Below are 10938 nucleotides of genomic sequence, written 5' to 3'. Positions count from 1 at the left end.
GCTGAAATAGAAGGGACTCAAAGATAATCTTGATTCCAAATAAGGTTGTTCTGGGAGCTTTGTCTTTGGACAGTTTGAAGGGTTGTTTTTTCATTTGTTTTAAATTTATCCTAGTCTTTTGGACTCCTTCCTGCCTTTTGTATAAAAACTAATGACATGAAGTGGAATTTATACTATACATGAAAAGAATAAATAAGTTCTTTCCACTTATTCATAACTACTATTCCCTGGTGCTTCCTCCTACATTATTGCTCCTTCATTAGCAATTGCTAAAGTATTGCTGTACCTTCATTAATAATGTTTTTATACAACGTGCAGTCTCTCTGTGACAAATAATATTTTATTAGTGTAAATAATGAGTTTTTTCTTGAATGAAAATGGAAATTAGTAGATCAGTTGTGTTACTTCTACTTCGGTTGAATTGAGTCTGATTCCAAAAGGTCCCTATAGTTATACTTAAAGACTGATACTCCTTAGTTACTACATTTCCATCTGTAGCCCAATCTTCATTAAAAATCAGATATTTGTAAGCTGCTTATATCCATGCTTTTTCTAATACTAGCATTAAGTTCACCAAGGTCTGTATTTGGAATTTGACTACCACTGCTGATACGTCTTATTTCACGAATTTTCTTTTAGAATTTAGCAATTTTTTTCATCTGGGGGAAAATAATAACTGTAAAAAGAGCCATCTGAATATAAAAGTAGTGTTACCTTCATCTGTAAAATCAGTTATCGCTTCTACTGTTTGAGAAGCATAGATAGCTCATTAAAAGTGAAAGAAAACTGACAGCGTGACAGCTTTCATTTACATTTCGATAGCTCCAAATGCAGCCTTCAGCACAGAACTAACTTCATCTTTTACTACATTTTCATCTCTCCAGCTAATAAAATACATATTTTTCTGGACCTCATTGCTATTGCTTCAGGCTTTGGTATTTTGAATGTTGTTATTATGTTTTCAGAGCAAGTTATAGCATAAAATATAAATAGAATTGTGGCAAAGAAGCAGTAAATTGACCCACATATACATTACTTTGGAAGCATATTTTAAAATTCATTATCAGAACTGTTTCTCTTGCTGATGCAGTAAATACTATGTCATATCATTATGTTTTGGAGGTAGAAAAAAAGGAATAGCTTGTTAAACATTGGTTTTAAAGTAAATGGGCACTGAAATGAAACTTATCTGTAAGAAGACATTTGTTAACATTCAAGGCATTCCAAAACTATATTAATCATTGCTTTTATCATGATTTATAAATCAACTTCTTGAAATGTCACTCAAAGTTCATTAGAAACTGCTTTTGTAAAATCCAACAGTGATGAAAAATATTACAGGAGAAATCCCTGTGAAATTCAACACCAATTACACAAATAAATTGACAGGAGTTAGCCAATGGGAAAGCAAGGCATATAAGGAAGTTGCATTTGTTCCACAGGTGTTAAGGAAGTCAGAAGATAATCCTGAAAGATTGCAAAGCAATAACTATTTCTTTCAAAAATTCCAAAGAAAAACAAGTATTTTAATGTAATTGAAAAAACATACTATTGAGATTATGCTTTTAGATCCACTTTTGAGTACAGCCATCCATAATATTAATGAGACCTTTTAATGAAGGGGAGAAAACACTCAGAATTCTCCCTTTGGATCTATTGACTGAACACGATTTAATCAGAGAATGTATCAGAGAGATGCTATCTCAAAACCTTCTTCACAACAGAATCATGTTTGTACAATCAGTCACCTACGCTGAGATTCAGAACACCACAGAACATATAACTACCCTGAGTTATTTTGAAATATAGCATGTCTTTTTAAAAATAACTAATATTCCAAATTAATTTACTTATTTACATTTAAAATAAACACAGAAGTTTTCCCATTCCCTTTATGCATCCTAACAAGAATTAAAATTGCAATAACAATTACAGGCAAAGAGAATATCTTTGTTTTGCCAAGATGCATTATAAAATAAGTCCAAATTTAACAATTCATTGCCAACTAACCTATGAAGACAAAACGAAGCATCCAAATTATTCATGTTATAGTTTCACTCACTCATTAGTTAGAGATAATTTTCTCCCTCTTTTTTTATTTTTAATACTTCAACCTTGTTATATGAACAAAGAGAAGTAAATAATTTTAAAAGCATTTAGGAAAAACAATGCTTCATTAAATAAAGACATGAAATGCAATTTTTTTCTGAAGTGGTTGAATTAAGTACCTGAAAAACAGCATTAAAGCAATTCCATAGGACATCAGAGTATGTAAGAGGTAGCGTTTGCAGCCAAGCCTTTAAAATAGGCTTCCAGTCTAACACCGAAGAACTCATGAAGACCATCCCATTGCGAGAAACTGTTGCAGGGGAAGCATTGTCAATGTTGTGAGGTTCAAAAATAATTTTGCAAGTTGGGGACATTGGAATACGATCTCCGTTGGCCAAAGTAAGGGTCTTATTATCGTCCAAAACCGAGTTCAGATTTTCAATCCATATTGCATCAACAGGTCCATCCAAAACTATCCAGATATGCTCACCCTAAAAAAAAGGACACATACATGCAACTTCATGCACATTGACCAAAAATACACATTTACTTAAATCTCAGAGAACACACTGTTGGATATAAATAACGAGTCATAACTTGGTGCTGATTAGCTCAGCATAAACTGCATTTTTTATAATTTGCTCCTTCTTTTATTATCCTGTGTCACAACAAAAAGTATATTAAGGAATCATGACAAAAATTAATTTGCACTGTTCTAAGCATAAAGCTGTCTGTTTCTTCTACAAAAGTTCATCAGCCATCCAGAGAGGTGGATGAAAACATTTCCCATTAAATACAATCACAGACACAGGCACACAGTCAGTCCCTGTGGGATTTTAACTATTTCATGTAAGGCCTCCCATTTTCCAAGTGAGAACTGAATGAAACTTCAGGAGATTCGAGTGTAATTATGATTCCATGGAACATCATCTGCAGGTTTGATATGAGAATTGGGAAATGTCTATATTGATTTCTTACCAAAGCCTCTTACATTCTGACATGATTAATGAAATAGAGTGGCAATGACATAAAACCAGAGAGGAGAAAATTAACTTTCATGTCCACACATCAAAACATGAACAGCCCTTGCTTTGGTGTTTGAATGGTAGGACTACCTGCTTATGGAAGGAAGAGAAACCCTTCATACCTTTTCTACTTTAATTCTGGAACTCAAGTGCTTGGGAAACCTAGTGCTCTCTGCATGTACACGTAATTCTGACCCTTGTGTACACTGAGCTAGTCAGACACAAGCAAAACTAACACCGTATTTTCCCATTTGATTTTATAATGGAAGATCTCTCACATAAATGAGACCTTATGGAAACAGTATTAAATGTCCTTATTAACTATCATGATACAATATCCGTTACCTTCTTTGCTTTTAAAGTTTTTCTCCATAATGTAGAGAAAATACCATCTGTCCAGTCATTTGTAGCAACATCAAGGGTACCAAACATCTGGGAAGCTGTGATTGCCTTTGGGTTCATTCTCATCTCTTTATGAGGAGCACCACAATCTGTCATTGCTTTCATCAAAATATTAATGCATTTTGTCTTTCCTGCACCAGCTGGACCTAGAGTCATCATACCTTAAAACAATATAAACACGGTTTAAAATGAAATGTCAAAATGTCATGCTACCATTTAATGGTTCTTTGCATCAACGATCCTTGTCTTATTTTAATCAAAAGCCAATCAAAAAAAGATGTTTCTCACTCCACTGAATCTTGACTGAAATGGAATTTTAAAATATTATTAAAAGACCTCTATAAAAGTCTGCTCTATTATAATAGGGAAGCCTATGTGGGTCTGTATCCTCCCTCAGGCAGTTCTGTTCCTTTTTGTAATTGGAAACACAACTGCCTTTTGATGCTCGCATGCAATGACACTGACTTGACTGCTGGTAAACAAAACCAGTAATTTCTAAATGTATTTAATGAGAATGAGTAGTTCCCAATTACATACAAAATCGAGTGCATCTTTCTAAAGTAAAAGTAACAAAAATATCTACCCGCATCCATCCCTGCTCACACATTAACACACCTTTCTTACATGAAAAAACAGTTAACAGCAACCACACTTATAATTTCATCAGTATATACACATGTTGCTTATGGAAAAGAAGCCATGTTTTCAACAATAAATTGAGCCTATAGTTGATCCTTTTTAGTTATATTTTCTAAATCACCTATTCAAGAGGCCAAGCCCAAAAGAGATGGGACAGAGTCTGTCCAAAAGCAGACGGGACATTCAAACTGAGAATCTGAAAATCTTCCAACGTCACTCAAGGGAGCTAGGTAACTCCTATTAATCCTAAAGGCAACTGGACAACATAATCCTTAGTTGGCTCTGAAAACCTCCTCAACAAAGGAATGGAACAAACAATCACAAAACCAAGTTACAAACCTAACCCAGTACAGTGCAAACTGCTTGATGTTTTCTCTAGAACTAAAGGGAGCTGAATGTTCCCAAAACCAATTTGAGCACCCAGCCAGCCACTTACTCATGCCATATGTTACATATAGCGAGATCTAATCCAAGCTCCTCGATGACAACGGAATGGCTTTTCTGCTAGTTTCAACAGCAAATCAATCAAAACTGTCATGCAAAAGAGCATTCAGGATCCATGCACTGAATCTCCATGTATACGTGTGTGTTTGTGCACACAGGACAAGGGGTAATAGTTTTACATTGAAAGAGGGCAGATTTAGACTGGACATCAGGAAAAAATTCTTCATGAAGAAGGTGGTGAGGTACTGGAAGAGGTTTCCCAGAGAAGCTGTGGATGCTCTCTCCCTAGAAGTGTTCAAGGCCAGGCTGGATGGCAGGGGGGGTGGAACTAAATGGTCTTTGACATCCCTTCCAACCCAAACCAGTCTGTGATTCTATGATTTCAACCAAGAGAAGTCATGCATTTTACAGGTTTTTCCTCATTATTTGAAATCCCATGGTGACCTCTGCATAAATCCAAAGGTCCCTGAGTAGGACAAAAGGAAGTCAGGAAATCAGGATCTTTTTACCACCATGCAATAACCTGTGTCATAGAAAGGTCCTTGGTATCCAAGTGTTAGGCCATTGGAGGTGCATGACCTCTGGGAATAGCAGTGACATGTGGAGAGAAGGGGCATCTAAGCAGAATGTCACAGTGGATCCTCAAGATTTTTGGGGAGGAGTGGTCTGTGGTGTCTCACAGAACAAGCAGCTTCTTCTAACAAGAGGTTCATTTAATTATGACTGAAATCCTTAAAACTTTCATGGTTCCTATATAGATATTCTGATTTGATATGGAACACTGAACCCACTGATGTGCATGTAAAATATTAACTCAGCACAGCAATAACCAGTTCTTTTATCTAGCCAATAATCTGAGCTAAACATTTGAGGCATTAAGGTCTCAGGCTGTGCTAGTCAAATGAGTATTGCCTTTTATTTGTTCCATTAGTTTAGGCTTACTGTTCTCTTATTATGACATGAAAAGGGAGAATAAAAAGGATGACATCTTCATAAATCTTTTCTCCTTTAGTTACATTTCCTTCATATTTTCTCCTTCATATACTAAAAAATCCTTAGTTCTTAGAAATTAGGGTGGTGAGGGACATTTCAGAGTAAGGGTAGTTTTTTCCACTCAGCTGTGAATTGTAAACCTAGTTTTACCACTTTCTTTGGTACCCTTCCTAGGACAGGATAAATTTCACTGATTAGCCTTTTGTTCACTGTAAAAATGTATTTCACAGAATCACAGAATGGTTGAGGTTAGGAGGAACCTCTGGAGGCCATCTTGTCCAATCCTCCTGGTTCAGCACGAGATGGGCTTATTCCTCCTCAGTATAAATGCCCAGAATCGAACACGAAGAACAACACTTGGAATTATACTGCATGCTTGGTAGAACCTATCAAAGTAAACATTTGAGAGATTTTTTTTTTTGTAATCTTCTCAGCATCGTAATCTCACAGTAATATTAAACATGAGCTTCATGACTGAACTGTTTCTGAGGGCAATAATTTTTTTCAGAACACCGAACAAAATTGCCTCTTTCTGATTTTTAATGTATACTCTCTATTTTAACTTGTTCCATAGAAATTTCAATCACTGAATGCCACACTCATATTTCCCATAAAAATGTAATACAACAAAGCTAAATCTCAGTATGTGTGCATTGCACACACAAAAGAAGTCAAAACAGTTTCCTAGCAAAATATCCATATAGGCTTTAAAAATTACATCTGTTCTATTTTAAAATACATTTTTTTTTAACTAATCTGCATTTTGCAGCAGATAATATAAAAACCTATTGCTTTTATGCAGTCTCAAAACCTCATCTAGCATGCTAACCATGTCGGACTCGTTGAGTTTCATACAGCTGAATAACTTTAAGTATCCATGGTGGATGATGAATAAGCCCTGCTTTCTCTGTCTGTTTCTGGATGGCTGACTGTAGTTCAGGATACCCAGCTTTATCCAGAGTAATTCCAGGGAACAGGTCATTAATGAGACTCATAAATAAAGGTTCATCTTCATCTACCTGTCAAGGAAAAAGTGGGGGGAAATGCATTATTTATTCATTGAAATTATTATTACAGTTGTAAACAATCTTGAAGAATATGCCATTTAAAAGATGGAAGTAAAAAACCTTATCTTTTCCAAAGTAAATATAATTAGGAATCAGTTTCATTAAGTGAATTTCAAGCAATGAAATCACAAGTAGTAATTTCTAAATTAACATTTTTAGAAGCTTTAAGTATTTAACATCTTAATACAGTTTTCTTCAACACACACACACATTTCTTCATTTGTTACCCAAGCCAGCAAGATTTATTCAAATCATATTTTGCCTTGGATTTTTTTTTTTCTTCTGTAAATCACTGAGGCATGTCTATAGGTTTGAATGCATGTACCAACACACTGAATAGATTAACATCAGAAACAGAGTAATTGGTTCCATCACAGAACTGGCTCCCAAGGTAAATGCACAGAATCTAGACATGCTATCACCTTTCAATTACAGCAATAAAAAGAAAGATGAATACTTTAAATAGTAATACTGAAAGAGATTAGACTATACAAGTGGGCGTTAGCTGCTTCCAACTACTTTACTCATTGCAATTCTCATGATATTCTGAAAAGGCAACAGATTCCAAAGAAATGTATAAATTGAAATTCTGGATTAAGAAGTATCTTTAATGGCATTATTGAGAGTTAATACAATGTATTCTTCCTTTCTCTCCTTAGAAAGGTCAGAAGGAAGGAAAAACAAAAGCCAATCAGAAGACCAGGTTAGGTTCCCCTAGGATCTGACGGTATTTCCAGTGTTTTTTTTCAGGTAAGGCTTCTGGTGTGTTCACCTTTCTTTAAAAGACAAACAGTGCTCACACTTTAACTGTATTCTGATTCTCCACTCACTGACAGACCACATTAAAAACTGAAAAGTAATGTATCCAACTGCTGAAGAAAAAGAGTTTTTCAAAGTGCATAATAAATACACTTAAAGATGCAAACAAAGTATTTTCTGGGAATGTCACCAGTGGTACAGTACCAGTTTGGAGAGGTTCATGTCCCGGAGAACTCTCATCACTACAGTTTTCTCTGGTTCTTTGGGATTAGATCTTTTCACTGCTCCAAGTGTTCTTAAAACAGACAGGATATTTCTAAGCCCAAAGTCATAGTGAACCTTGAAATAATACATAAAGACAATTGATAGCACAGAGATTAAATACTTTAAAATCAAGAGACAGCTGGAAACTAAATTTATTAAATAAACATGCTATTGAACTTTTTAATATGCTGAATTTCACAGCTCTTTATCTTCTTTTCAACTAGATTTCCAGTTCTCTTGCTATCATATCCTGAAGGTATTTTCCAGTGTTGTATGTCCATACTTGTCAAGTGTCCCTTTTGGGAGTAGACTATAATTTTCACAAGTCATCTGTAACAGAGCTGCATCTTCTATCATTTCCCGAAATTTATAATTTGCCAGATACACAAACAGAAAACCACACATCTTCAGACTACCCTCTGTTTTCTGCTCATGCAAGGACTGTTGCTGTCTTGATATATAGTGTTGGGATTCATGACCCAAAGGGCCAATCTCATGCTGATATAAAGAAACACACTAAAATTATTCAGATAGAACTTGTTGTATGTAAACCTACCCTATCCTGTACTTAATGACTTTCTGCTTTGCAGATGGTTTCATAACAGCTTGTTTCAGAGCAGAATGATTTACTTCCAACAGCCAAGTGCATCCTAGAGGTGTGTCTAACCAGCTTTGGGCTTAGGCAGGTAAGGGCTGGAATGTCTTCCCTTTCACTACAGGCGCAGCTGTCTGTTTGCAGAGCCATACAGACAATTAATTTTATCACTTGTACCTGAACATACAATTTGGTCTTAGTTAACACAGATTTGAAAATACATGCAAATGTGTTTCCTCTTTGACCGTTGATACAAATCCTAGAAGGAAAGTTATCAGGGTAAAGGTTTTAAATTTTAAAGTCTCCACTACTGCTGGCTGCTCAGAATACTAAGTGGTAAAGACAGACATGGCTGAAGATAATAAAGATGTTTTTATATTATAGAATATCTGCTCCCTCTGACTGACTGGAAATCATTTTGAGACCCAGTGCCTAGACTCCTTTTGACACTATCTGTTGTGCACTGACCTTGGCCAGCTGCCAGACACCCACCCAGCCACTATCACTCCCCCTGCTCAACAGGACAGAGTGAGAAAAGAAGATTAAATGAAAGCCTATGGGTCAATATAAAGACAGCAGGATCACTTACCAATTACCATCACAGGCAAGACAGACTTGACTTGAGGAAAATTAATTTAATTTATGGCCAGTTAGAATATATTTGGATGCCAAGAAACAAAGACAAAATTAAAACACCACCTTCCCCCCCACCCCCATTTCCCACGCTGACAGATTGGACCAATACATTGAGTACAATCTGGAATTTTCAGTAAAAAATAATTTATCGATTAGGTTTGCAGGTGCACACCAAGCTGGTCACTAGACAACAAGTAGAATTCAAAATTACCAAGAGACATTCAATAAATGATCTATGTATGATGCAATTAAATAAAGACAAGTGCAAAATACTACACAGATGGAAATAACCAATGGCACAAATAAATAATCATAGAATCACTAGGTTGGAAAAGACCTTAGAGATCATCCAGTCCAACCGTATCTGTCTGCCACTAAACCGTATCTCTCAGCACCTCATCCACCCGTCTCTTAAACACATCCAGGGATGGTGACTCCAGCACCTCCCTGGGCAGCCCGTTCCAGTGTGTGATAACCCTTTCGGTGACGAACTTCTTCCTTACATCCAATCTAACCCTCCCCTGGCGCAGCTTGAGTCCATTCCCCCTCGTCCGATCATCTGTCATTAGGGAGAAGAGACCAACACTCACTTCTCCACAACCTCCTTTCAGGTAGTTGTAGGCAGTGATCAGGTCTCCTCTCAGCCTCCTCTTCTCAAGGCTAAACAAGCCCAGTTCCCTCAGTCGCTCCTCATAAGACATATTCTCCAGACCCTTCACCAGTTTTGTGGCCCTTCTCTGGACACGCTCCAGGACCTCAATGTCTTTCTTGTATGTAGTGGCCCAAAGCTGATCACAGTACTCGAGGTGCAGCCTCACCAGTGCCGAGTACAGGGGGAGAATCACATCCCTGGACCTGCTGGCCACGCTGTTTTTGATACAAGCCAAGAAGAGTAACAACTCCTCTTCATTCAGTTGAATGAATGAACTAAGGCAAATAATCCAGTTGTGGAGACTGTCAGAATAACTGTTTCACATGGTTGTGGACACCTTGGGCTTCCTACATTTGCTAAGGACTATTCTTTTACTTTTGTATGTTTTCCTTTACTGAAGGAGATGATAGCATGCTTTTGGCTACTTGTGAGCCGGAGTTCCTCTTTCTACAGTATCTGCATTTGTGTGTGTAAAATAATCTGGAGAATTTAATGTATTTCTTCTGACAAATCCATTTCAGATTTTGTGGGAGTTAAATTCAGCTGGTGAATGCTTGTTTGTTGTTATTTTCTTCTGTTGACATATAATGCATAATTATATGCATTCTGTTGACATATAATGCATTTGCTGAATTTCCTGTTCTGCCATTTCCAATAGCATTGAATTTTATGTGGCCTTGTTCTTTCCAGTCAACTCCCTGGATACTCAACAGTACTTATTTCAAATTTAAAATTTACCATTACAAATTTAAATAAGTAAGTTCCACTGGGAAAGTCGGATTAATATGCCTCTGAGAAAGCCTGTCTGTACTTTATAGTTCTAGATTTCTGTCTAGATAGAAGCAATTAGTGTCTCACTCTACTCTTAGAAATATCTCCAGTTCATGAGACTCCCATATCTAATCAGATGAACTCATTAGACCTCTCTCTACATATAATCATGGCTTGCATCAGATGTATTCCCCAACCTACAAACTTCACGAGGAACTTCAGCAAGTCTCTCAAAATATCTCATTTTTACTACAACTAACTATGAATGATGAGGGTGGGAGATAACAATTCACATTCCCATAAGGAAATGGTAGGACCAACTGAAAAGCAAAAGATGCAATCTGAGGTGCACAAGAGAGATCCATATTCAACACTCTGGACACAAGCTGTGTTGGTAACCGCTGAAACCATGCATACACAAATTTTCCGAAACAATGTCCACAATTCCATATAAGAGAGAACTCTCGGAAAATGTTCATCTGACAAATGCAGCCTATAAACCAAATAACTATAAACCACAGGCAGAATACAGCAACAAATGGACTAACTAGCAGTGCTAGATCAATACAGGATGATTCAGAATGCCTAAAAACTAATTTAAAGGCTAATGGAGGCACCCTGGGCAATATTACAGAGAAGCTA

At 36.5% G+C, this 10938-nt stretch overlaps 1 protein-coding gene across 1 annotated transcript in view; it reads right to left on the bottom strand.

Moving 5' to 3' along the window:
* LOC104512277 (dynein heavy chain 5, axonemal-like) overlaps window positions 1–10938 on the bottom strand; it is a gene marked incomplete at both ends in the record, with an annotated part of 92726 nt that overhangs the window by 20164 nt on the left and 61624 nt on the right. Inside the window, 4 exons of the mRNA XM_010155198.1 lie at window positions 2229–2540; window positions 3420–3637; window positions 6382–6571; window positions 7583–7717. Coding sequence (XP_010153500.1) covers window positions 2229–2540; window positions 3420–3637; window positions 6382–6571; window positions 7583–7717 — 855 coding nt within the window. The remainder of the gene's footprint in view (window positions 1–2228; window positions 2541–3419; window positions 3638–6381; window positions 6572–7582; window positions 7718–10938) is intronic.

This window comes from Eurypyga helias, unplaced genomic scaffold (genome assembly GCF_000690775.1).
Source record: "Eurypyga helias isolate BGI_N326 unplaced genomic scaffold, ASM69077v1 scaffold4957, whole genome shotgun sequence".
Lineage (NCBI taxonomy): Eukaryota > Metazoa > Chordata > Aves > Eurypygiformes > Eurypygidae > Eurypyga > Eurypyga helias.
This window is presented reverse-complemented; position numbering and strand designations above follow the sequence as displayed.